This window comes from Phaseolus vulgaris, chromosome 5, assembly GCF_000499845.2.
Source record: "Phaseolus vulgaris cultivar G19833 chromosome 5, P. vulgaris v2.0, whole genome shotgun sequence".
In the NCBI taxonomy this organism is placed as follows: domain Eukaryota; kingdom Viridiplantae; phylum Streptophyta; class Magnoliopsida; order Fabales; family Fabaceae; genus Phaseolus; species Phaseolus vulgaris.
This window is the reverse complement of record NC_023755.2, coordinates 39,522,775-39,550,655: the sequence shown is the minus strand read 5'-3', so window position 1 is coordinate 39,550,655 and position 27,881 is coordinate 39,522,775. Positions and strand designations below refer to the sequence as shown.

The following is a 27,881-nucleotide window of genomic DNA, read 5'->3' as shown; positions in this document are numbered from 1 at the left end:
TTAATAAATTTAGAGGTTAAAATCATATTCATTTCAAATGTTAATAATTAAATATGAAAATAATATTGTAAATTTAAATATTTTTTAGTTAAATATTTATTAAATTTTGTTGATTTATTGAATATTCAAAATTTAGTCATTATTTACAGAAGAGATTGTCAAAGTGTCATCATCCATCACCATTCATGTAAGATGAAGGTCTCTTATTATTTAATAAGTTTTCGATAAAGACAATTAAAGTTATTTTTTAATGAAAAAACTTCTTATTCTTTAATATATAAAGATAAATAAATAAGATAACATAATAAAATAACAGCCACGTCACATCAAAATTAAACTAAATTCATTGATTCAATAATAAATATAATTTTTTTTCTTAAATACTTAATAAATTTAATAAAAACTCAATTAAAAATATTAAAATTTATAAAAAGAGACTTAAAACTTAATTAAACTTTAAAAAATATGTTTAAAAATATGGTTAAGTTATCTTTATATTACACTTAACTAAGTCTAATGGATTTAGTCTGAAATTATCAAAGTTAAACATGTATAAGATAAATACTATATAAGAATTTCTTTACAGTATGTGTCTCAAGTTTTTTGCAGTATCACTAACAATACATTAAACACACTTTAACATTAACATAAATATAAATATAAAGCATAACCAGAATAGATAATTCATATTTTAAAAATGAACACGAGTCATTGCAGACATAATGAAATGTTAAAATAATCTATATTATGCAATTCTAATTTGTATTGGTATAAAAGTAGAAGTTTAAAAAAAAGTACAAAATCATAAGCAACTAAAAGTATCTATGCAATGTTCATCGTGAATAGATTACAGTATTTTGAAATGGCAATGTTTCTGCATCGATTGATTACCTTTATTTTATTACTAAGTAAGAAAATATATAATAAATATGATCAATTTTAGGGTGATTCAACTCTTTTACAAAGAAAATAGACATGAAAACTCAGACAGTTAAAAAATGATTTAAAATTCAAAGACCAACCTCATTATTCAATCAACAACTATTAATTGAGTACACAGATACCAATGTTTTATACACCAAATCAAAGAATGAAAAACTCGCTAAAGATACTTTTGATAAGATCCAAGACCGATAATGACGTATATCAAGCATTGTCTGTAAAATTTGAATATGAGTAATCGGTAGAGGAATAACATGAAGGATATAGTGAAGTCATGAAGATGAGAGGAGTAGAAATAGGAGGTCTACTGCGTAATTAGAACTTAGGTGACCTAAGTTTGAGCAATGGCAATGACGAACTGAACATTCATGAAAAAAGTGTAGAAAGAAAAGAGTCTTTCTTCAACATGTGCGCCATGATTTCCTTGTTGAATGCATGCATGTGTGACAGTATTGTTCTGTGTTACATTTTCATTTCAGTTCCATGACCTTCTATTTCATCTACTCTTCATTGCTAACTCTCTCTCAAGGTTGGATGAAAAGGTCATCTGAATGAATTTTTTCTATCTACAGGAGTTCATCGTGTACCGGTCGGAATGCAGGTCTCAACATCCAATAAGATGACCAGTTCTATTAAGACTAACATAAGATTAACAACATCAAATAATGATTAAGCATTAGCTAACATTTTTAATTATGATTTAAAGCTCTAATTCGGTCTAATAACAAATAGTTCAGGATAATTATATAAGTAATTAATATTTCAAGAAAAAGATGTCATCATCACTGAATATTAAGATCTCACTTAAACGTCAGAGTGTATTTTGCAGATACCATCAAGACCGGAGTTTACTGATGGGAAAAAACGCACGCAAAAGCAACACACAATCACGAATCAACGACATAAAATAAACAAAACAGAATTTAACGTGGTTCGGTCGCCAACTACAATCTACATCTGGCAACTATTAGATTCTCATTTATGACACACTAATTACAAGTACAATGATCTCTTTAAATATAAATTATAGAGGGAGCACAATGATTAAATTCATTCACTAAACATGGTATCTAGTCAACCTAATTATCAAACATTTAAAAAAAAAGAAATAGATGGAATAAAATGAAGTAAAAGAAGACCGATGAGAAAGATAACAATTCTTTCTGTACAATCCGTTCGAAACACATTGTAAAATACATTATTTTTTAACTTTTTTTATTTCACTAAATGTAAAAGTTGAATTGAATTCATATGATTGTGCATTAATTTTAGTTTGTGTCATGAGTGAGTGGTCAATTCCATATTACGTGCCGTGATGAAATTTAAAAGCTAATTAGCTTGGTTGTTAGATATTTCTTATATATGTGTGTGGCTATGCTTCTCTTAGGTAATGTCAGTTGGTATATAGGAAGATACTCATATGTTTAATTTGAGTGAAATAGAGTCTTGTATAGGGGAAGGAGATGATTAGAATCTCATATATATAGACATTTTTTTGTTCAATGTATCAAAGGGTTTCTATTCTTGTTTGTGAGGTTCTACGACTAGAATTTAAGTTTATGCAGTATTTAATACGAAGTTGCAATTAATTTTTCATACCCGTGCGAATTCAAATCATGAAAAGAACCTCTCATCCGTTTGTAAAAAAAAAATATACTTTTGTTTTGAATATCTCAACTAACTAAACATTAACACATTTTCATAATACATAAGTGAAAGGAAATCTCATCTTAAAAAGTCAGTTTTATGAGGTTGAACTAATTATAGTTCACCTCTGATTATGGTATAGGGTTTAGGGTTTATTCTAACAATTATTTGTTGATGTACTGGTATGAACCAATCGGTCATTACCACGACTCAGTCTACCTTGACCGAGCTGACCGAGACTTGTACGGTCTCAAACCAAAGTCAGTAAAGTTAAACCATCATTAAAAATTAGGTAATACGCTCCTAAGTGTGATTCATCCCACTAATCAGGCTCAATAAGGTTAACTTATTAAAATAATATAAATAGCACAAATTTCAAGAACAAAAGTATCATTGTACACTTCTGAGTGTCGAATACCTTTTTTACTGACTTGAGCGTTAGAGTGTCTTCTGCAGGTATCTTCCTCATTTGCCATTCACCTGAGACTGAGAGACCAAGAGTCGAAGGAGTTGCACGAAGGCTAGAAGGATCACAGTAAAGCCCCAGCAACCTGCCCGAAGGAAAGGAAGAGACGAAACCCTTCAATAGGTCTCTAGATCTCATCTCCCTATTAGAAACAGTTAGACTTATTATGTCATCCGTTATCGGATCATTATCGAATCATCCATTATATATAGTCTCAGATATGTTCTTGACTAAAAATTATTATCAACATCCACTTATGTAAAGTGAGCATATCACCTTACCATATTTACATGAGATTACAACAAATATAAAGTAAAAAATGTGCGACATCTTTGTAAATAAGTGAAATTTATTTACTTCGAACTTTAAAAGCTTTCAACGTAAAATTATATAAACTAGAACATAGTGTTTCTTCTTCCCACATTTATGGCGTCTATTTCTCTCTCTATTTGCGATTTGTTCTTTAGGGGCAGTGTTACTACATTGTTGTGGAGATTTTGAAGACTATCTGGTGATTTGAATCAGTTGGTATGTGTGTTTTGTGGTAGTGTACTTTTGTCTCATTGCTATCATTTATGAGTCTAAATAAGTTATTGAAGTAGGTCGATATCTTCAATGTATTATTAAAATTAAAATTATTGTTATTTTTGTGATTTCAATCATGATGAATGTTTTAATTGAATTGGTTTATTGGTGTGATTTTTGTTTAATGTAAATGTATTATTCAGTTTCGTATATTTGAAATTGAATTTTCTATAAAAATAAATATAAGATTATTAAAATTATAATTTAAAATTTAGGAATAGTAAAAATTATAGAGACTAATTATTTATTTTAGTTAGGAGTGACTTAATTATTTAATTACTATTTTTTTAAATTATAGGAATTAAATTATAGAGAATTTATAAAATGTAGTTTAGATTCATTGTAGAAGTAAGATTATTGTAATATGTTTGGATGATATATAGTTTATTTTTACTGTTGTAATATTTGTTTAAATTAAGTATTGCAATAATGCACACATTTACATTGAGTGAATCTTAGTTTTTATTTAAGATTTAGTGCAAATGATTATTAATCATTTGTATCAAATCTTGAATTATTCGATTGAACAGTTTGAAAAAATTATTCTTTATAATTTGTTAATGTATATATATTGTAAGTCTAACTTTGAATTTGGTGAAATTTCAGTTGAAACTATGTTCTATTGTTTTTTGGGTGCATACGAATTTGGTGTTTTGTTACAACTTTCATTTCATAAACTTATACCAATGTGAAATATATTGTCAATTTTTTATCAAATTTAAGATAAAAAAAAACTTTTTTTATTTGTGTTAACAACTATGAAAAATGTTTTTCCAATAATGGATTGGACATCATCTTCAATTACACAAGTGAAAATCACATACTATATGATTAATGATAATGGAGTTTGTAACATATATAGTTATAGAGTAAAGTTTGATGAATGCACATTGCATTAGTATATATATGAAAAGATAGTTGATGAGTTATTCTATTTTACTCGAAAAAATGGAAAACTTATCAATGGAACATATTATTGTTGTTGATATAAAATATAGAAAATATTTACAATGGAATAATAGAGTATTTGAAGTTCTGACTATTGTTGTTCCTCTATACATTTCCTTATCATAGTACACATTGAAGGTTGTTTGGAAAAACATCTAATGTTATAAAAATTTTGGTGAATATTTTATCAAAATGTTTTGATTATATTATATGTATATGTTAATTAGTATTTTTCTACATTTAAGATTTTTTTATTTTAAATCAAAACTAATTTAATTTTAAAAAAGTCCAAATTTTTTGTCATACCTTCATTGATTTTTCTCCAAATATATATACATATATATCAGTAGTACACGATCTGGTGTAAATACACAACTCTTATATTGAATATTATGTTCGACCTAAATTTATATTTATTAAAATATATTGGACTTTGATGTCATTAGCCTTACATATCTAATATAAATGTGGAGGTTGATAAGTAAAACCTTGCCTTTCAATTTATTTAATTATTTAACTTCTATAAGTAAGAACTATGATAGGGTAGCTAACAACTTATTATTATTTTTTTATTGTTAATTGTTGTTTTCCATACTAGTCTCCCATATTCAATGCTTGTTGCTCTATCTTTGTGACCCAAAACTCATTTTACCAAAGAAAATGACAAAAACTTGAAAACAATGAAAGCAAAATATTTATTTCCCTTGGGAGTTTTGGGTTTGCTGGTTTTGCTTTCTTCAGTGGAGATGGAAAAAAAATAAAGGGAAGATAAAGTAAAGAGAGGGGAGAAAGTAACCTGAAATCAATTAATGTTTTTTCTGTATTAGGTTTGAGGTGGAATCATGTGATTGCTTCAAGTTATCTACCATTCCCAACCACCAAAATAAAGGAGAAAAGAAACTAAAAAGAAAAGATAATGTAACCTTACCTGGTTTGAATAGTAGATAAACTTAATCATAACCCACATCACACCAAAACTTTTATTATTAATATCTGACAATAAGTAGGCCTATAATCTTTGTCCTTCATTGTCACAACATTCTCCAAACAACCTTTAGATTTTCTACATCAACAATCAAACAAAATTCAGATCCAAAAAAGGAATAAAAATCTATACCTCATCATCAAACAGATATCATAATAATACAAAAATTATCTTCTCTTAATTGTTAGAAAAATTTTAAATTGAAATTTATAGTATCATCGACTCGGTCGATCATCATCGATCGAGTCGATCATCGACCGGGTCGATCATCGACCGGGTCGATCATCGACCGGGTCGATCATCGACCGATATCATGATTAAAAATGACTCTCTACTGATTTTTGTATTTAAGAATATTCGATAAACAAAACGATTTTTGTATTTAGAAAGACAAACCATTAAGAATTTTAAAATTTTAAATGTTTAACCCTAAATAATGGTCAACATTTTTTATGCGAATAGATAATAACAAAAGCAGATTAAAATATAAATTTTAATATATATAAGAAGTTACTTAAAAAAAATTATAAAAATATACTTACTATTATTATTCACTATTTATGGATTTAGCATAGTTTATACTCTATCCAAAATAGAATTATTAAATAATATGTCTCATTAAAATTTAAAAAGTACATATATAGTTTACGTAAAAAAATATATCAAAATGAACCATTTGTAGTACTTTTATTCTTAAAAAAAACATTCTTGTAATTGTTATTTGACAACACAAGCATTTATTTCACTTCCTCTACATTTATTTCACTTTCTCTGCCCTGTCCTGTCACACTACAGCTTTTGCGAAATTAATTATCTAACTTTTCATTCGAATCAATTGTTTTTAAATTAATTTTGACATGTATTAATTACACAGTATTCAATTATGTGAATCAATTTTACTTAACTTTAAAATAATCGAACAATAAAGTATTGGTGATGGTAATAAATAGTTTTTTATTCGTAAAAAAATTTAAGAAAGTACCATTAATTTGTATAACAAAAATAAATTGCATAGATAAAATAACATATAAAAAAAATTGGTTACCAGTTTTAAAAACCTTTTTAACTGATTAATAAGTTATCCGGAATTTGTTCTCATAACACTGTTAAAAATAAAAAAATTATCAAGAAAGAAAATACAAAAGAACTTAAAATAGAAATTAACGAAGAAAAATACAATCACTTTTATATTAGTTCAATTCTTTCGAAATTTATGTTCAGATGTAATCATAACAATTTTAATGAAATTGTTTCATAATCTTAAAACTCGTATTATATCACATTAAATAATACAATCATTCAAGAATTTTTTAGAAAACTAAAGAAACTACACAATCATGTAGAATTCTATTACATAATAAAAACATCAAATCTATATGTATTGGAAAACAAATTCAAATCATGAAAGATATACAAATATATCACTTTTGTAATAAATATTCTATAAAGATAAAACAAAGAAATTATACAATGATTTCATCGATATCTATAAATAATTTCTTTTATAAAGTTTGTTAAAGAAATTGTTTAAGTATTTTTAAAAAATTATTGGAAAAACTACTTGATTGTAATGTATTCAAATTTTGTTAATTTTAGATTTTTAGGAACTTTTTATTATGAAGTGGACTTCGGAATGGCTCTGATACCATATTACAAAGTGGACTTTAAGCCTAACTCGACTCCATAAAACCGATTCATAGGATTGAGATTTGCACCCACTTTATATACAATGAAAAACTTTAATCGCTAATCGATGTGAGATCTCCAACATTTTTTAATATAAAATAAAATAACATTGATCTAATATATTTTGTTTAAAATAGTTAATTATATTATTTATAATTGAATCTAAAAAGTTAATATAAACTATTCAAGTGATTACCATATTTTTTAATCTATAAAATTCACAATATTTTACAAAATCAATGGCCTTGTGTAGAAATTAGATTAAATTTTATTAAAAAAAAAAATCAATATAGTCTTACATAGGATTCGAGAGTTTATATACATCTTTTTCATTTAATTTTTAAAATATTTTTAAGTATAAAATTGTGATAAAATCTTAAGTTTTAAAAATAGACAATAACTTGAATGCATCGTTCACTTTAATAACAAACTTAAAATTAAAATATTAACACCATCTATAATTTGTTTTGAAAAGTTCAATAGTACAAATAACATTTTTCATAAATAAATTTGAATTACACTTTACAATAAGGAGAAAGAAAGTATTAATATGTATTTATTATTATGAAAAAAAAAATAAAGGACAGAACAGTATCCGTATACTTAGGAGCAGAATATGTTGACTAATATGTGACATACGATATTAAAGAGAGGTGACATTTGAGAATACGAAAGAATTTATTGGATGCAAATACATTATAAATTAAATTACATACCGACACAAATAAAATAAATAAATGAATACAAGGTAAACAAACAAAAATAATAATTAAATACTAATGAAAACATATATTCTATGCATATTTTTATTACATTAAAATAATTTTTTAAAATATATATAATTTTTTTAAATGATATAAAAAATATTAAAATAAAAATATTGAAAGTTGTAGTGTTATTGTATGAAAAAAAATTTGTTAATGTTTTATTATCTATTAAATAAATAAACAATATTTGATTTATTAAATAATAAAGAAATTAAATAAAAATACATAAAAAAGAAAGTTACGTAATTATGTATAAATACAAATGTATAGATATAGATTAATAAAGTAATGTAATTGAAGAGTATCTGACATGTCTTGCTTGCACAACCTTTTCCTTTCCATTATTACCACTGTACCTTACTACATCATTCATTTTCCTTTTTCTCACTTTTTTTTATATTTTTCCTGTTTTTTCTTTTTCTGTCAATATTTTTTCACAGTCAACTCAGGTGAGAATGGTCGTTGTGGCATGTTGTTGGGCCCTGTTGTTTTAAAATAATTTGGTTAAATTTTAAAATAATAATAATAATTTCAATTCAAAGTTACTGGCTGAAAGTTATTATAATATTTATCTAGTAAAATATATTTCATAAAAAAACATTCAAAACTACCAGCATCAACACAGTTTCTTTAAAGTAAGAGTAATAATTAGGAGAAAATGTTGTCATTTTTTTAATTTAGAGGGACAAAATTAAAAAGTGAATATACCATGGAACTCTTAATTGACAATTTATGAGCCTATTTTATGAACTCATAAAAAACAAAAGTTAGCTTCTTAAAAATATATTAAAAAGAAAATTAATATTTTTTTTTCATGCGATGACAGATGATTGTTGTTATTTATTTAACATGAAAACTTTGAAGTGTTAATCTAGCTGAGATGTCAAGTTGCATAGTGATACCTAACACAAAAATTTGTAAAAAAAAATATATATATTAAAAAAAGTAACCGTTTAAAAGAAGAAAAAAATCATCTCTAATAATTTTTTTAACAAATAAGTTATTAACTAGCGTATAAATTATTTAACTATTTTTTAAGCACGCACATAATATAATTAAGAGGGTGTAATGCGTTTTATTTATTTCTTTTTATTTCAATTCAAAAGTAGGAGATGCAAGTAAAGTAAAAAATTACTACGATGTCTACTTTCCATAATTTATTCCTACATTTCACACACAAATATATATGGATAAATTTATATTTGAGTAAAAGTGACTTTAAAAAAACTCTTAAAATAAATTTATCAAACAGTAAATTTATAATAAAATTTGTGTAAAAGTAATAGTAATTATAATACATAATGTTGCATTTTTAAAAAAAGCAAATAAAGGTGAAAACATGATACAATTGTTTTTTAATGGATGTTGAGATAGTAATTCCTCTTGATTAAGATATCCTTTCTTTTAACTCCTCATTTTGTGTATTTGGTCTTTGATGTTTTTATTCTGAAAAGAAAGTGTATCCGTAAAAGGTTTAACTGGTTCACAAAAGTATTTGTTAATCAGATATAATAAATGTTGTAATAATAACACATATTTGCATTGTGCATATTTACATGATCTTATTAGACCCTTTTATTATTTGATCATTATTAACATTAACATTATCTAATATTTTGTACGGTTTAATTTATGTTAGTTTGTATTTATCTTACTTTTATTTTGTTTTTCTTATAGTAGGCAGTTAATATGGATCTAGATATTGATAAGTCTTCCACCTAGAAGTATAATGATAAGTTTCATAGATCGATAAGTCTTATGATCGTTTGTTCCTTAGCGATACAATATATATATATTACAAGAAAATCATTAAATCAAAATCAATTTTAGAGATAACAAATAATTAGTTGCTATAGTGACTAAATTAGAGACATTTTAAAAACTAAAAAAATATTGGTTTCTAAATTAGTTCATATTAGTGATGAATAGTTTCTAAATTGGTATCTAACTAACTATCAAGATTTTTGCTACAAAATTTAGAATCTAAATAATTAGTTGTTGAAACTTTGGTAACTAATTATATATCAATTTAGAAACTATTTATTAATATTAAAAACTAATTTAGAAACTAATAATTTTTTCTTAAAATATTTTTTAATTTAATTACTATAACAACTAATTATATTTTATTTTTAAAATTGATTTTTATTTGATAATTTTCTTATATATATAACTCTACAAATTCAAGAAAATAAAAGATGAATTCATACGAGGATGAGCATGTTTTGCAAGAAAACTATGATAGTACTTTTTAGGTGAGAACATTTGTTGTAATTACTGTTTATACACAGTAACATGTACGAATGCACGACAAAAATAAAATGAAATTTTTCAATGTTACTCATTTTTTTTGCAAGAAAATCATGAAAGTACTCTGTCACCAGATTCCAACTAAAACACACTATACCAGGAAAAGTGAGTTTATAGAACTTATATTCTATAAATGCATGAATAGGAATTACACCACCAATTCCATTAAGTAATGTGTAAATATCTATTAAGTGTTTTTTCAAGTTGTGAATTTTATTTACTTTTTTGAGTTCGTAGAATTCAAAAGAATAGAAAAATATTACGACACTTTGATAATGATTTATAACATTATTCTTTTACTTGTGTATTTAGTTGACCCGTTGTTATAAAACTTTAATCATAAGCCTGTTCGTTAGATGTACTTTTTATGAGATTCTATTTGTGATTTTTTATAAATATTTATAGAAAAATAAAATTATCTTAAATTTTATTATAAGTTAAAATAAAAATATACATTTTAGAAAATTAAATTAAAATCATTGTTATCAACATAAAAACTGGTCACTTTCAAATTTAAAACATTCTTTTATGAAAATAACAGGTGCAACTTTTACTGTTGACCTATCACACCAATAATATGTTATCCAAGCTTTTAAGGCCTTAATATGTGAACAAGAATTTTATCTCCTCCTGGATATTATTATCTATAATATTTGGTTGAGACATTTTTTTATGACTAGTTTATCAAGTAAGATTTTATCGAGTTAATTGAGACTCGGTCTTTCTGATTGATCGAGATGATCATGATTTCCACGGATACATATAACCATTAACGCTCAAATCAAAGTCAATGAATTTAAATTACCATTAAAAATTAGGTCATGCAACTACAAGTGTGATTTATTCCAGTAAACAAACCCAATGAGATAATTTCATTAAAATAATATAAATAACACACATTCCAATGAATAAAGTACGTCATTATCACTGTATACATACTCTAGTGCCGGACACCCTCTTTATTGACTTGAGCGTCAGATAGCCTTCTGCAGAAACCCCTGATTGACATTCACGCAAGATTGAGAGCCAAAGGAATAACACAAATGTGAAAAGGATCCCAGTGAAACTCTAACAACCTGCCCATAAAAAGAAAGAAAACAAAGACTTTAATAATTCTCTAGGTCTCATCTCCCTAACAAGAACATTAGTAAATATTTCAAACCCATAATTTAGTATTATTAAAAAAATGATGATATCAAGTATTCCAAATCTAATAACGTAACTTTTTTATCTAGTTCTTCGTGGACATTAGAACAATATATTAATTTAAAGAATAAATTGATTGATATTAAGTATTTAATGTTCTTGTTTTTATTATACATATTTGTTGGGTTAGTGATAGTCACGGGATCACGTCTAGAAGTAGTCTTTGTCCTAATAAATTAAAGAAAACACGTCAGAAAAAAAACTGTGTTTGGCAAATTAAATTTCTGTTTGTGTTAATGTTGTTTGGGTTAAATATAATTTTAGTTTCCTATTTAAATTTTTTGTTATAGTTTAACATATTTATGTAATTAACGTTCTTAAAATATTTTATTTATAATGTTCAATTAAGTCTAAGACTCAAATGCTCAAAAAATGTTTCTTATGTGACCAACTTTTCAATGAAAAATAAATTTATGACTTATCTTTTCTTCAACTTTTCATTTAAGCTATTAAACACCGGTAAGAAAATTATTAAATAATAATTAAATTTAAAGATAAAAAAATAATATATTTTAAAAATTAAAAAATTATTAATATTTAAAATAATTTTTATTATTAATAAAATTTATATTATATTTAAATTAGTTACGAAATATTAGCTATTAATATTTTATATTTTATATATAACCTTATAACTTAAAATATATATTTTTCACTTGAATCCTTTTATCTATACTTATACAAACAAGCATATATATTGCTATGTCATGAAAAATGTCGTTTTGGTCCGCTAGCAAGCAACCCATAAAAAAATTAAAATTATTTGTTTTTTAAAATTAATTTAAGTAAATTTTGTTCAAAGATTAAATTTAATAATAATTTAGTTTAAAAATTCATTTGTACAATAATTTTTATTGTAGTATTAGAGATATTTTTTAATTAGCTAACAATATTAAAAGACATATAATTTGATTGTTTAAGAGTATTAAAATCCTTAGAAATTCACTAGTAAGAATTTAAAACTTAAAATTTTTAATTGTTAATCATTTTTTTTATTTTTTCAGAAAAACTACCTTACCAATTTCTCACCAATGACATGTTGAATTGGTAGGATAGGATATGGCGAGTCCTATATGCAAAACCCAATCCATTTTTTCATCTTAAATTTAATGTTTTAAACTTAAAAGGTTTCTTCCAGCATTTAATGAATGTTAAAGACATTCTTTCATTTAAATTATTTTCATGATTTGTTAAAATTAATTATCTTATAATTATCAGTTCTCAATTATTGTCTCTTGCTTCATTCAGATTTCGGATACAGCAAATTGAATGTGTCTCTTGTTCTTATATATGTTTTTTACTTAATTTTAATTGTTGTATTTTTACAAAGATAAATTATATGTCTGTTGGCAAAAATTAACTTATAAAAATATTGATGAGTGAGTTTTTAGTTCATAAACTAACTGCTATTTCATAAGCTCGTAATTCATAGGTTTAAAGTTGATAAAGTAATTTGTTGAAGTAAAAGTATTTTTTTTTTCATGGAGTCTGATAGTAAGAAATATGGGTTGTTTAGAGATTGTGAGAATAAACTTGACTTCTAGTCTTATTGACTTATGTCTGAGCTCAATGGGTTGTAGTGTTAATTGAATTCGATATTACGAGCGTATAAGTGATTTATATTCATATTTAAAGATATTAATGTCGTATCGTGTAAAAAAAAGAAATTCTGAATAATCAATCTTAAATCGATAATATTTATTATTGAATTAGACCAATAAAAAATAAAAAAATAGAAGAGATTTTAGTATATATAAGAGAATAGACAAGAAAGAAAAACAAATTACACACTGAATAAGAGTTCACCTAAACTATAGTGTATAAATTAATTATTAAATATAAAAGAATATAAAAAGAGATAATTAGTTAAATTTAGGAATATAAAAGTATAAGCAATAAAAGAAAAAATGTTTAGTTGGTGAGAATGGTAAGAAAAAGAAAAGAATTGAATGAGAGAGAAAAGTGGAGGCAGTGATTTGATGGGATTTAAGATAAATATACCGTTGAGCCTTAAATTCAACTGCCAAAGTTAGTTGGGTCTCTTCTCTTCCTCTCCCTTTATCTTATCTAACAGTCAATCCTACCAGTATTCATTTTTTTTTTTTACATAAACAAATAAAACACAATAAATCACTATAAATATATTTAAATAACCTTAGCGAGTTCCTTCCTTTGTTTTTATATTCTTAAAGCCACCCCTTGCTACGTCTCTTTCTCTCTTATTTCCCACACACTCCACCATTTTTATCTTCTCTTCAAACACACACACACACCATTTTCCATTCTTCATTCTTCCTTCTTCCTTCTTCTTCACCAATGGGCGCTGACATGTCCAACAATCCACCTCCCTCTTCTCATGCCAAGGACTTCTTTGCCTCCCCAGCTCTCTCTCTCAGCCTTGTAAATTCTCTTCTCCATTTCTTTCTTTATGTATAACTACATGCTATAACTACATGCTTTTCGCTTTTTTTACACTGTTCTCCCCTCTTGTGCATTCAAGGCTGGGATTTTTCACCGCGCTGGCGTGGCGGCGGAGGCCGAAGCTGCCACTTCCAACATGGAGGTGGAGGAGTGGGAAGAAGGGAGCGGAGGAGGTGAAAGGCTAGAAGAGATTAGCAGCGAGAATTCGGGTCCCACGAGATCCAGATCAGAGGATGATTTTGAAGGAGAAGGTGAGCACGAGGATGGTGATGCTGATGCTGACGTCGACAGGAAGAGGAAGAAGAAGAGGAAGAAATATCACAGACACACTGCTGATCAGATCAGAGAAATGGAAGCGTTAGTATATATATATATATATATATATAATCTCACTTTATTTTTTTGTCTCTATGTTTCCTTGCATATATATATATATATATATATATATATATATATATATATCTGGTGAGTTCACAAACATCATTAACACATTCCCCAGAAAACTCTTTATCAATGATTAAAATTTATTGAAAAATATACAAAATTTTATGGATTTATTATTTTCCTTCTTTTTTAGATGACTTTACAGTTCCCAACAAAGTATGATATAAAGGGTGTTGAGGTGAGTTTGGATGGAGGAATATGTACATTGATTAATGGGTGATGATCAATTTGCATTATACTTTTCTTCACTTTTTCTTTGAGTTTCTGCAATCCCTTCTGCATATACTTCCATATGCGTCTTCATTATTACTAGCTACTAGAGAGGGAGAGAAAGCCATAGTTAGTATTTCTTAATTGAAACTCTTTGGGTGGTTTTCTTTGAACATGTTATTAGATGTAAGCAGCCATTAATATAGGGTCATCATTAGTGAGTATAACAGAAGGGAAGCATGTTGTGAAAGCTGACATGAATGTAATGTTATGCAGGCTTTTTAAAGAGTCACCACATCCTGATGAAAAGCAGAGGCAACAACTAAGCAAGCAATTAGGCCTTGCCCCAAGGCAAGTAAAGTTTTGGTTCCAAAATCGTAGAACCCAAATCAAGGTAATTAACCTTAAATTTATTCATTCACCAACTCACAAAACCCGTTGACTCTAGTCCATTTTTTTTCATAACTTTTTTCTCTCTCACTTTTCTACGTTGGTTTTGCAGGCAATACAAGAGCGTCATGAAAATTCTTTGTTGAAGTCAGAAATAGAGAAACTGAAGGAGAAAAATAAGACCTTACGAGAGACAGTAAACAAAGCTTGTTGCCCCACCTGTGGCGTGCCCACCACAAGCAGAGATGGTGCCATGCCAACCGAAGAACAACAACTACGTATTGAAAATGCCAAACTCAAAGCTGAGGTTTATTGTTAATTTACGTTCTTATCATCAGTTTTATTTAAAATTTCAATGCTCAATGTAGAATTTGAAAAGTTTATTGTAAAATTATTTAAAGAAACTATATCTTTATCTGAAAAGCAGCATATATTCACAAAACTTTACACCCGTGTTTGTAGGTAGAGAAGCTCAGAGCAGCTTTAGGGAAATACGCACCTGGGTCAACGTCCCCTTCGTGTTCTTCTGGCCATGACCAAGAGAACAGAAGCTCTTTGGATTTTTACACTGGAATTTTCGGAATTGACAATTCAAGGATAATGGATATAGTGAACCAAGCAATGGAGGAACTGATTAAGATGGCTACCATGGGGGAACCATTATGGCTTCGTAGCTTCGAGACTGGTCGCGAAATACTTAACTACGACGAATACGTTAAGGAGTTTGCAGTTGAAAACTCATGCAGTGGAAAGCCAAAGAGATCCATTGAAGCCTCAAGAGACACTGGAGTTGTTTTCGTGGATCTCCCTCGACTTGTCCAAAGTTTTCTAGATGCGGTAAGGATAAGATATAACTGATGACAAAACAGTTATAACTCATTTAACTATATGCATGTATACTATGATGTCTGAATTTTTTGCATGATTAACATATATAATCTTGAAGAACCATATGAATACTATGATGTCTGAATAATGAAGTAAACTTTTTAATATATCAAAGCTTGTCTTAAAAGTACTTCATGATTACGTTGTGGGTCAGAATACTATTTCTTTTTGACTTGTGAAAGATATTTGTTATGCATATATATGTATATGTCTTGCAGAATCAATGGAAAGAAATGTTTCCGTGTTTGATATCTAAGGCGGCAACTGTTGATGTTATATGCAATGGAGAAGGTTCTAACAGGAATGGTGCAGTGCAACTGGTAAGAGGAAAATGTTATTACAGTTCTTTTTTTTCATGGTTTCTGTCAGTAATAATTAACTCTCCCTCATCAAACACTGAATTCACCGTACCACAAACTGCACACTGATTTTTTTGTAATAATAACACGATACTAATGTTATGAAAGTGATGAACTGCTCGTGTTCCACGTGCCTGCAAACTATGTTTATATTATATTAAATTCACCTGACCCCACTTAATGAATGGTTTGATATAAAAGTTATTATGATTTTAATATAATATTTTATTATGAAAAAGTAGTTAAAAAAAGTTTAGGGAGTCACGGTCAATCGTTTTCATTGAGCAAAATGTTTTAAATAAAATTTATTTCCCGTTTCATTCGAGAAACAACGCTTCAAACGTGGATTTATTAATGTGGAAATTTATTTTCTCAAGTGGTCCACGTCCACCCATTGCAAACAACAGAAGAAGATGTGGTTTGGAGTTATTTCCGTACATTTGAACATTTTGTCTTAAAGTTCTGAATGTTTAAGGTAAAAAAATGAGTTGCATGAGTAAACTTACGCTTCCAGTTGCAGAAATTACGGTTTCATAACTCCATGCATTGGTCTTTTGGCACCTTTTAAAACACGACCTTTATTTATATAACACAAAGCATAGACAAAAGTCGAAGAAAGTTTTAAAAAGACAGTAACATAATACACTCAACTACCATTTATAACTGTTGCCAATCTTATCCAATGTGTGTCTCCAGCTGGAATCTCTCTCTCTGTCTCTTTCTCTTACGTGTCCTTTCATGAAAAGAGTTTTTCCTCTACAATGCTAAATGCCAACAAAAAAGCACATAATCAGTGTTTTATAGGTTGTGTGCCCCATAATATAAAACACATGAACATAGAAAGACGAGAATGACCCTGTCCAAGTTCTAAGATGTGGACACTGGAGACTGAAGCTTTAACCCAGGAAGTGCTAAAAGTTTTAATTTTGACAAGAAAACTCTAAACCTTAATTTTGTATTGGGTGCAGATGTTTGCTGAGCTCCAAATGCTCACTCCAATGGTGCCCACAAGAGAAGTCTATTTTGTCCGTTTCTGCAAACAGTTGAGTGCTGAACAGTGGGCAATCGTCGATGTATCCATAGACAAAGTAGAAGACAACATTGACGCATCCCTCGTGAAATGCAGAAAACGCCCATCTGGCTGCATTATTGAGGACAAGTCCAATGGCCACTGCAAAGTATGTACAACAAATCAAGTCATATATTGATTCACACTTCTCTTACATTCGGACCCATAAAAATTTCAACCTCAATATTTTGTTTTTAGGAAAACCATTGGTCATTGTAGTCGGTGCAAAAACTAATCATGAGAAAAATAAAATAAAATCAACGATGGGTACAAACACTAGGTGTTATGTTACCTGCTGCTGGTACCATTAGGAACTTTGTCGGTGGACATTATGTGAATTAAGGATGAGCTTTCATAGCCACCATTAGTAACCAATAATCATCACTTGAATGAAGCAAAGCAATGAGTTGTTATGTTAATAAAATAAAGGAAGATAGTGATTAGAAGAGTTGGTGAAGTGGATTTAGAGTTATTGAAGAAAAAGAGGTAATAGAGACTAGACTACGTATTGATCTTTGTTCTGTCTTTAGGTAATATGGGTGGAGCACTTGGAATGCCAGAAGAGTGCAGTTCACTCTATGTATCGCACCATTGTGAACAGTGGCCTAGCCTTTGGAGCAAAGCACTGGATTACGACTCTGCAACTTCAATGTGAGCGTCTAGTTTTTTTCATGGCAACTAATGTTCCCATGAAGGATTCAACCGGTGAGTAATCAATTCTAACAAGTTACTCTGTTAAATTCTACTTTACTAAAGAGCATCTATAAATAAAGAGTGTTGCATGACAAAATGTTGATTAGGTGTTGCCACATTGGCTGGGAGAAAAAGCATTTTGAAGTTGGCACAAAGAATGACATGGAGCTTCTGCCATGCAATTGGCGCGTCAAGCTTCCACACATGGACTAAGGTTACAAGCAAAAACGGGGAAGACATAAGGATAAGTTCTAGAAAGAATTTGAACGATCCTGGTGAACCTCTTGGATTGATACTGTGCGCTGTTTCATCTGTATGGCTGCCAGTCTCACAAAATGTTCTGTTTGATTTCTTGAGGGATGAAACACGCCGAAGTGAGGTACCACTCTTGTCTTCTTCCTTCTCAAATTGATTGGCTAAATTTGCTGAACTTATTATCATATTGTCTCAGTGGGATATCATGTCAAGTGGTGGGACAGTGCAGTCCATTGCAAATTTATCCAAAGGACAAGACCGAGGCAATGCCGTTACCATTCAAGTAAGTTGCTTCGGTTCAAATTTCAATACTTCACGAAATGAAAACTGCCTTTAGATCAAACGATGGTGCTGAGTGAAATATGGGATTCTTTACTTGACAGACAATTAAATTGAAAGAAAAAAGTGTGTGGATACTACAAGATAGCTGCACAAATCCTTATGAGTCAATGGTGGTATATGCTTCTGTGGACATTACTGGTATTCAGTCCGTGATGACAGGATGTGATTCAAGCAACCTTGCCATACTTCCTTCGGGATTCTCAATTATTCCCGATGGCCTCGAGTCAAGGCCATTGGTGATTACTTCAAGGCAGGAAGAAAAATATACCGAAGGAGGATCTTTGTTTACAATGGCATTCCAGATTCTGACCAATACATCTCCCACAGCCAAGTTAACAGTGGAGTCTGTGGACTCAGTCAACACTATTGTGTCTTGTACATTGAGAAATATCAGAACAAGCTTACAATGTGAAGAGGGTTAGTCAAAATCAGATAATCAATTGATAGAGAGTCATAGACTATAATTAGCAGTGATAATCTTAGGCTCTCTATTTCCTTTTTGGATGGTATTCGGTTTGGCAAAAAAATAGCTTGCGTTTGTTTTATTCATTATTCCATTACCAAGGAGGCTTTGGTCGAGTATGTATATCTGTATCTGCAGTTCTATAGGTAGAAAGAGGGACAAAAAGCTTTTAGAATCTAGATTTTAACTATGGCGTGTATAGAATTATCATTTATTAATACCTTATGCAGTTGGTTTTTTTTGTAGCTATTTTGATTATTCCTGCCTTATATGGTTGGTTTGATGGCTCAGATTTCGAATTATCCTCTAAAAACGGAAGAGATATGATAAGTTATTTGACACCGAAGTTCTGCTCTAACAATGTTATCATCTTTTAGACAACCTTCATGAAGCTGTAAGTTTCATGTTCATGTAGGAAGCAAACTCACGTCACTGTTTAGAGGTTGATAAAACCATTTCATGATTACAAAAAGGTTGATAAAACTTAAAACCAATCAAGTTTAAAAGACAGGACTCATCGGAATAAAAAGAATGGATGTGATGAGTTTCAACTTCAGAAAAATAATAAATTTTCAGAACGTTACTTCAGCACGCAGAGGTGATCAGCAAACGTAATTAATATTTTACCAAGATCACTGCATTTGATCCACGTATTTACATGGCAAATATTTAAGAGCTTTCATTTAGTTGACTATCAGTACTACGTGTAAAATTAATTAAAAGAAGAAAAAAAGTCTTCCTTTCTTGAAGATGAAGCGATGAGTTGGATAAGCTACGAGGAATGGAAAAATTCAGAGCTCAAGGGGGAAGTTATGTTGTAAGACCGTATTAACATTTGAATAAATATTGTAAAAGGAAAACCGAGTGTATGCAGAAAAACCTTAGCGATTTTTCAATGTCGTTGGAAGAAATTGCGGAAATGCGGCGGAGTCTGGATCTATTTCAAGTTTGATGTTGGAAGAGATCGCGGAAGTGCGGCGGAGACTGATCTATTCCAAGTTTGATGTGCATTGTTGTCCACTCCACCAAGGATCGTGGCCAAACGTCCAGGACGGTTCACTTCCATCACTTTCTTTGCTTTCCTTCTTCTTCGGGGTCTTCCCCCACTCTTTCTACGGTTGCTCCGTTTCCGACGGTCCGTCAATGAAACGTGCTAATTTCAATTGTTGTGAAGATAAGAGATCCTTGGTTCCTCTCTCTATACAAAGAGGGATTTCGTTCTCACTTTCATTCACATCTCCTCACTTCTCTTCATCTTCCGCAACCACACTCACGCTTCTTTTCACATTTTCATCTTCTTCTCTAACTTGCTAGTTCTGATCATCGAAATTTTTAAAAAAGTCCTGTTATATCCTGAGAGACTTGCACAATACGCGACAATAATTTTATTCGTGTTTTAAAGGTTATTTACAACAAGTTAAAGTCAAGATATTATGATGGAAATTTGGCCATCAGAATCCTAATCGAACATTTCATCACACACTTGCCTGTCACAGCAAGTTCTCAAAGATAACAACAATGCCATAACGCCACATTTGAATTGAGGATTGATCAAAAGCCAAATGAGACATTTCATCAAACATTCAGAGTGTGCAATAAGCAATAAAATCTCTCACGATAACAGAGTTAACAAGAATCATATCTCAAATTGATTTCGATTGCACCAAATTCTGGACTCCTAGTCCCAGCAAGTCCCACTCTCATTTTGTATGGAAGTAAACGAGAAAACTTCCTGAATTCTCTCAATCCTCTGAACTATCATCGAGCAAGGATAATCAATTAAAGAAAACGACGATTATATATGATAGCCGTAGCTAGAATGATAAGAATTGCACATAGACAAAGAGTTGCACCATGGAAATTACAACACATAAAGACGAAAGCGAAAAAAAGAGGATTGGATAAAATACGCGTGAGGGAGTGAAATTGAGGAGAGTCTAGGGCTGAGGCTGGGATTCGAAAGGAATGGCAAGCTCTTCGGGCTGGGAGGGTTGGACGGAGGGCCTTTGGGGAGCTGGGAGGGCGAGAAAAGTCTTGGTCTTGCTGATGGGCCTGGTCTTCTGGAGCTGGACAATGTCTCCCACTTTGAATTGATTATCTGGGTCGTGGGCCTGGTACTTCTTCTTCTTCCTGAAGCGCCTCTTGTACTTTGGGTGAACGGCCACCCTGACCACCTCCACTGCCACCGTCTTATCGCTGCTGGAGCACACAACCTTTCCCTGCATTGTCTTCATGGCCTTTATTTGGGGCACGGAAGACGGGGGTGCCCATTGGGGCCTCGCCACGCCGGAATTGGGTTTTGAGAGAAGGTTGTAGCCATGGGCGTGGCCGTTCAGAAATGGAGTTGAGAGCTTCGATGGGAGCTGAAGAAGCCACATTTCTTATCCCTTTCTTTCTGTCAATCACTCTTTCTCTCTACTTTATATTTTATCTCCTTATCACTCTCCCTCTCTCTCTTACATCCCCAACTCCCTTCCTTTGTAACCCAATATACATGGGCCTAAAGCCCAAACAGCGAATACCTTGTTGGTTGATTCTCTTGGTACTATACCATTTTTCTTCACATGCAGCCAGCAACACTATAACAATATGCGAAAAGTTTAGGGTCTAGAGTTTAAGGTTTAGGATCTCAATAAACAATATTTGCCTTTTGGATGTTATTATATAATAAGTTTATAATACGAAGTGCACTTTAAGCCTAACTCAACCTCATAAAACCAGCTCATTGGGGGTGAGGTTTGCACTCACTTATATACAATCAATTGTCTTCATCTCTAGTCTATGTATGTGAGATCTCCAACAGCTTAATCAAACCATTCCAAATATGGAAATCTAGAACTCAGAACTAACTTCTAGATATGAAAATCCAAAACTTAGAAAACACTTTTGAATATGGATATCCAGAACTCATAGCTCACTTCTAATGTCCATTCAGAAGCTTAAATGAGAAATAAAAATCACTTTCTGGATTTTTATATCTGAAAGTCGTGACAATGACTTCCGAATTTCTGCATCTGTAACCATACATGCAAGCTTCTGGATATCGAGATCCGGTGACATCTCTGCTGAAAAAAATGAAGAACGAACATGGTGGTTGGTTTCTTACCTCAAAACAATCTACATCGCAACTAAGAGTGAAAACTTCCCTCCATCACCACAACAACCACTACACCACCACCAACTTCGTTCAAAACGCACACCAAACACTTATCTACAACTTATTTTTTTTCAAAACAAACAAGACAAGGACAATATTGAGTTTAAAAATTTATGTTAGGTGCATATAAAAAATATATGGTGCAGGAAGAAACTACCTACCTTGTTTATATGGTACAACCATTGGTATATTGTTTCCTTAAAATGCGTAAAAAATGTTTTATATATATCCATGTTAAGCAAATATTTCATCATTCTCATTGCCTTCTTATTATTTAGTTAACTTTAATTGAACTAGATTCCAGTTTATAAATTATTAAACTCTTAATAATAGTTTTCTTTCTATAATTATTTAAAATTTGAATTAATTAAGCGAAAGAATAAACTAATCCTATACATAAAAAAACGTGTTAAAAAATCTAATTGAGTTCATTGGCAAGATGCGTCCGTCAATTTTTGTAAACTCTAACGTGTGTTTAAACTTAAGAAATATAAGAGGATAGGGTTATCCATCTGGAAACCACGTGGCATATCATGAAAGACTTTCATAGTATGCACAAAGAAATGAAGACGAGCACGTGGCAATTAGATGAGATTCTTGTGACATATCAAAACCAATGTGACTGTGTGTGTGATGTGTGAAGCACAAAGCACAACATGGCTTCTCTGGCAAGCTCTCTTTCAAGCCCTCAAAATAGTTTCAGACCCAAGAATTTCAGGTCAACAATTTGTAATACAAGACTATTAAACTATGTGAAGCAGATGTTAATAATAATTTATATATTTATTTTTCTTCCGATTCACTTAACGTTTTTTAAGAACAAAATCATGAATTACATGTTAAAAACTAAAAAATATTTCAAATACGATGACATCCTAAGAATGTTATATCGTGAACTTGAGTTCGGAACACTGTGAATTCTAAATCAATATGCAAAGGCATTGAAATCAATATTGGATAGTTTCAGCTGTATATATGTTTAGGAGTGGCTACAATAAGATTTTGTGCACTTACACAACTTAGTTCCATTAAAAATGCAAACTTATAACTCCCTCGTTGACAAGGATTTGCAGAGCAAGTTCTTCTATTTCCATTCACAAAGAGGGTGGTTCCACCCTGCCACTGCTTCAGCTGACATTCTACCAATGAAGAAAGGTCCACAACTTCCACCAAAGCTAGGTCCTACTTCTATTAAATCATGTTTAGTTCTGGTCCAATAAATAGTGTTTGCTGTATAGTAATGATGATTTAGTTATTTTCATGGATAATGTAGCAGTGAGGGATGAATGAAACTCAAGAATGAAGATGTTTTAATGCAATTGATGTGATGAGTTAAGCCGATTGACCATAACAAACTCGATTTCCTTGGGATGATCCAAATTTACAGAAAGCAAATTAGAAGAAGTTGTATGTTACGCATATTGGCCTGTGACATGATCTCTACAACAACACTGTCACAGTCACATAAAGGAAGCGTGAGTTGACAGGTCATGGATGATGATGATATTGGTGCTAGGTATCGTCAAAAAACCACCACTCAGTAGCTACTACACTACAAATCCTTCTTATATCTCTGACCATGCTTCAAACCCATTCATTTTGCATGTTCATGTTCATTCCTATGTAAGAAGGAAAGAATTTATCAACAAACGCCTCTATCACTCTAATGCGCTTTTAATGACGTGATGTTGGGCTTCTCGAGACTCCCAAGTTCTCAAGATATGACATCTTCTTGTTGGTCACTACGTGAGGGAGTTTCTGTTGCTTTGGATCCTCGTCACTATATAACTCATCTGGAATTGCAAAGGGGTCCTTCTTCAACGTTGACTCCTCTTGATCAGAGCCCCAACCCATGAAATCTGATAATGTCATAGAACAAGGTGCTTCACCACCACCACTACCCTTGTCTATCTCTTCTTTAGCAGGCCTTGAAATTGAGTTCATTCTTTTTCCTGCTAACTGTATATTTTGACATTGAATTTGGAAATCTGCTTGCAGTACATCATCAATTCTTGAAAGAACTGTAAAGGCCAAACTTTCCAATATTCTTGAATAGCTTTCTAGAACAGCTTGCCCCACATCCTGCCAAAATAACAAATACCCCAACGTGTTAGTTAAACACAGTGAAACCATTCTATTGAATGGCCCTTCCAACGTTGCCAACACAAATTATAAAGGAATCCAAATATGCTCAGATACTATGTAGCACAGATACACGGATATGTATAATCTTTAAAATGTAGGATACGAAGACACGAATCTATATATAATAAGTGTATCCGACACGGACACGTTATTTAAAAGGAGTTATTTAAAAGGAGTGTCCGAGTCTCATAGTTGTTGTGTCTAAATCTTAAGATCAAACGAATCTCTTGGGAAGTTCATTGATTTTTTTTAATCAGCTAGAGTGAGTGTGTACAGATATTGGAGAACTAAACTAAAGGACATGGTCTTACCCTGTTGTATTGGATTTTGCTTATATCCAATGCAGATTGAGGAAGGCCAGGGAAACGGTGCTTTAAGAGAAGTAAAATGGTTTCTGCTCTCTCTTCAAACAGCTCTCTTTTTTCGAAACTCACTGCAGAACCCCAACCAGATTTTCCATCTTTTTGGGTCATCTTCCGCGTCCAAATCACTATTGATGCTTCAAATCTATTCTTGAGATCCAGAATTTTATGCTCAGATGATAAGTCTATCGTTGACAGGAAGTGGTCAGGATCAAAAAATTCGACTGTTATACTCCTATAGATCGAGTCCCCTAGACTTGCTCTTCCATTCTGCAAATGAAGAAAAGCAAAAAAGAAATAGATTATGTAAATAGATGTCACAATCTTGCTCCAGACGCTAACTATAAGCTTCCTTTGGTTCTTTTTGTCTCACCTTGGGTAGGGAGTCAATGTAGCATTCAGGGATCTCAATTTCTGATAGAATCTGGGCATTTATTGCCATGGCTGCTTTAAGTACTTGATTCACACAATCTTTCTGATAATGCAGAAATTTTCTAGCCGAATCAGACAGACCGTCTGCGGGAACCTTAGGGGTAGGTAACCACCACTTATCATCATTTTTTTTCCTTCCACCGTCTTGATTTGAATCCTCTGAATCTTTTGACACATAATAGAACTCATTTTGATCTTTGAAGTTATCCAGACATTCCTGTTCATCATCACCAATTGCTCGGGATAATTAATAGTCAATTTAAACCTATAAGAGAATCATCACATTGAACTCAAGAGGTAATCAAGGTTAATGATCTTACAATAAGCATTGCATCAAGCTTGCGCAAGGCAGGGATATTCATGTGGAGATCCGTCCTTTGTCGTGTCGTCATAATCTAGCCAATGAAAAATCAGGCTCAATCATACAGATAGCAGTTATGTTATGATGATAGAAAGAACAAATACTATTTATATAGAAATAGACAGAAAGAGGGTTACCTCCATACTTGAACCATCCTTGGACTTTTGTTGTGAAGGAACCATTTCAACAACGTAGTCCGTGACCGATAGAAGCCAATCAATTTCTTTTCTCCATTTTGCTTTCCTTTCTGCCGGCATTGGTTCAAGTCGTTTTTGTTCACCGTAAATAGAAGCTGCAGTTTCAGTGAGATCAGAATAAGAATCATCACAACATATCATGATAAGAAGCTCTCAAAGAAAGAAGAAAGAATGCTATATTGCAAATGTTTCTTCATTGGACTTTAATCATAACTCAGAAGTTTGCAACCTCATATATAATAATGAAATGTTTTCATCACGAGGATCTCCAACAAAAATGCTGCTGCAAAAAAAGTCAACGTACCAGCAAGATTTGTAAAAGCATTTGACAGAGCCAAAGCGGACGAAACTCCCTTTCCACCACCGGACATGTCCTCACCCAACAGCAGTTTGGAAAATCTCTCCTTCATCTGTTCCATATCTGAATTAATCCCAGCCATGAATGTCAACTTTACAGACAAATCAGATAAAAGTGATGAACAGAATTTGATGGTATGTTATATGAGACATTTTGAAATTAAAGGAGAGTTGACTAAGAATGATAAGGTGATTGTTAAATAGTAATGGTATTGACCTTGCAAGAGCTTCTCTTTGGCTTCCTTTGCTGCCATTTCTTCCTTGCTTACCGTCCTTGCTTTGGGAATCTTGTCTGAATCAGTGAGAGGCCTTGATCCTTGACTTCTTGATGAGGCTGCACCATCCTCTATAGGATCCAATTCGGTAGCAGTGTCAACGCTGAGGCTCTTGGTGTGCCTTCCAGCGCCCTCAAATATCCCTCTGAAGGTAAACAATTTGGTTTTGTGACCTTCCTGCTCTTGTTCTCCAGCTAGAACCATGTTTTTTTCTTTTTTTTTTCTTTTTCCTAGCAAAGTTTAACTTTTAAGGTGCAAAGAAGTAGAACAAAACATGGGGTGTTCCAGACCCTGCAGGGAGATAGTGGAAGAGAAGGAAAGTAGCAGAGGGGAAGCCAAAGCAACGAATGAAAAGGGTGTTGTATTTTCTCTCTTTTTTCTTTTTGGAGTTGGTGAGTTTGAGAAAAGGGTGGAGGTTGTTTGTTTGTTTTTTTTGCTAGCCTTTCTTTTTTGAGCTGGGTTCTTTGAACGTGGGGTGCATGTTGTAAGAAATGGGTTGGGGTGAAGAGTGAGACAAACAAAATTTGCATTATTTTTTTTTTGTTAATGCAGCTTTTGCTTTGGTATGGCGAGGGAAAATTGGATGGTTGTTGATTAAGGTAAAGGTCAAATATAACTGAAGACCAGGGAAGACAGACATGCACCATTCCTTTTTTTAACAATCAAATTCCTCTTCTCTTACTGCTTTTCAACTCCAAATTCTTACTACTTCTGTGTTTCTATGTTCCAGTAACTATTACTTTGAATCATAATCAATCTTACACTTCAAAGGAGAATGAAACAAACAATGTTTTAATGTCAATGGAATTTTCTTTATTATACTTGCTGAGTGATCAAATTATGGTGCTGTTTCCTGTGCTGTCATGACAGCTATCTTACTATACAATACAATACAGGGATGCTGTTTTTTCCAACACTCTGTAACTGCAACATTTAGAAAGGAAAACTCAGGGATTTCCTATGTAATTAAACTTTCACTCTAAAGTAAAATTAATTTTTGTTTATTATGTTCTAACATATAATTTGGAACTTCCTTGTGTGTGAGATTGAAGGAGCAGTTCCCCCATATGTTTTTGCTGAAAAAAAGCAAAAGCGTGTGCACGTCTACACAATATCTGGAATATGATCATATAGATCTTATGTCTCTCAAAATATGATTGTCTACAGCTATACAAAATAGTAGATTATCAAATACCTATACAAATTATTCAATATTAAAATATATTAGATATAGTCCTTATAGTTTCTCATATTAAAATATGATCTTAGGTGATGGTTATTATTTAAGGTGTTTAAGTTGCATAATAATGTTTAATAAAAAAGTTTTTATAAAATCATTTATAAATATTTAAATTGTTTAAAATTTGATGTATGTAATTATTATAATAATATGATGTTATTAAAATAGTATATATAGATCAAATTTAATATTTAAATAAAATAATTAAATTTTACTAAATTTAACACACATAGTGGGCTTCTAATCTGATTTTTTTTCTCCACCAATAGATTAGTGACT

At 30.9% G+C, this 27,881-nt stretch overlaps 3 protein-coding genes and 1 long non-coding RNA gene across 4 annotated transcripts; 2 read left to right on the top strand and 2 right to left on the bottom strand.

Annotated features, from left to right (window-relative positions):
- The first annotated feature begins 13,630 nt into the window (after nt 1–13,630).
- LOC137835929 (homeobox-leucine zipper protein GLABRA 2) lies at nt 13,631–19,325 on the top strand. Its single transcript, XM_068644686.1, has 11 exons — nt 13,631–13,942; nt 14,043–14,320; nt 14,894–15,011; nt 15,120–15,314; nt 15,470–15,844; nt 16,114–16,215; nt 17,223–17,432; nt 17,854–18,028; nt 18,124–18,395; nt 18,468–18,554; nt 18,655–19,325. Exons 1-11 carry the CDS (start codon nt 13,859–13,861, stop codon nt 19,033–19,035), a joined length of 2,277 nt encoding a protein of 758 aa, XP_068500787.1. The 5' UTR covers nt 13,631–13,858; the 3' UTR covers nt 19,036–19,325.
- A 1,530-nt stretch (nt 19,326–20,855) lies between these two features.
- LOC137835932 (small ribosomal subunit protein uS17c) lies at nt 20,856–21,517 on the bottom strand. The gene has a single exon (XM_068644691.1). The coding sequence runs from the start codon at nt 21,452–21,454 to the stop codon at nt 21,014–21,016; it is 441 nt and encodes a 146-aa protein (XP_068500792.1). The 5' UTR covers nt 21,455–21,517; the 3' UTR covers nt 20,856–21,013.
- A 1,749-nt stretch (nt 21,518–23,266) lies between these two features.
- Nucleotides 23,267–24,294, top strand: LOC137835934 (uncharacterized). Its single transcript, XR_011085172.1, has 2 exons — nt 23,267–23,412; nt 23,510–24,294. It is a non-coding gene; the product is annotated as an uncharacterized lncRNA (long non-coding RNA).
- Nucleotides 23,575–26,896, bottom strand: LOC137835930 (rop guanine nucleotide exchange factor 12-like). Its single transcript, XM_068644687.1, has 7 exons — nt 26,305–26,896; nt 26,035–26,151; nt 25,671–25,825; nt 25,493–25,567; nt 25,114–25,389; nt 24,690–25,010; nt 23,575–24,315 (listed from the first exon to the last, which is right to left on the bottom strand). Exons 1-7 carry the CDS (start codon nt 26,564–26,566, stop codon nt 23,908–23,910), a joined length of 1,614 nt encoding a protein of 537 aa, XP_068500788.1. The 5' UTR covers nt 26,567–26,896; the 3' UTR covers nt 23,575–23,907.
- Between the last annotated feature and the right edge of the window lie 985 nt (nt 26,897–27,881).

Bases quoted from the DNA above. Each gene is read 5' to 3' on its own strand.
- LOC137835930 (XM_068644687.1), bottom strand. From the start codon at position 26,566: ATGGTTCTAGCTGGAGAACAAGAGCAGGAAGGTCACAAAACCAAATTG. The intron at 25,826-26,034 runs GTACGTTGACTT...CTGAAACTGCAG, and splicing joins TGCTTTTACAAATCTTGCTG to CTTCTATTTACGGTGAACAA. The intron at 25,011-25,113 runs GTGAGACAAAAA...CTTCATTTGCAG, and splicing joins ACATTGACTCCCTACCCAAG to AATGGAAGAGCAAGTCTAGG.
- LOC137835929 (XM_068644686.1), top strand. From the start codon at position 13,859: ATGGGCGCTGACATGTCCAACAATCCACCTCCCTCTTCTCATGCCAAG. The intron at 17,433-17,853 runs GTATGTACAACA...TTCTGTCTTTAG, and splicing joins AGTCCAATGGCCACTGCAAA to GTAATATGGGTGGAGCACTT. The intron at 18,029-18,123 runs GTGAGTAATCAA...AATGTTGATTAG, and splicing joins TCCCATGAAGGATTCAACCG to GTGTTGCCACATTGGCTGGG.
- LOC137835932 (XM_068644691.1), bottom strand. From the start codon at position 21,454: ATGTGGCTTCTTCAGCTCCCATCGAAGCTCTCAACTCCATTTCTGAAC.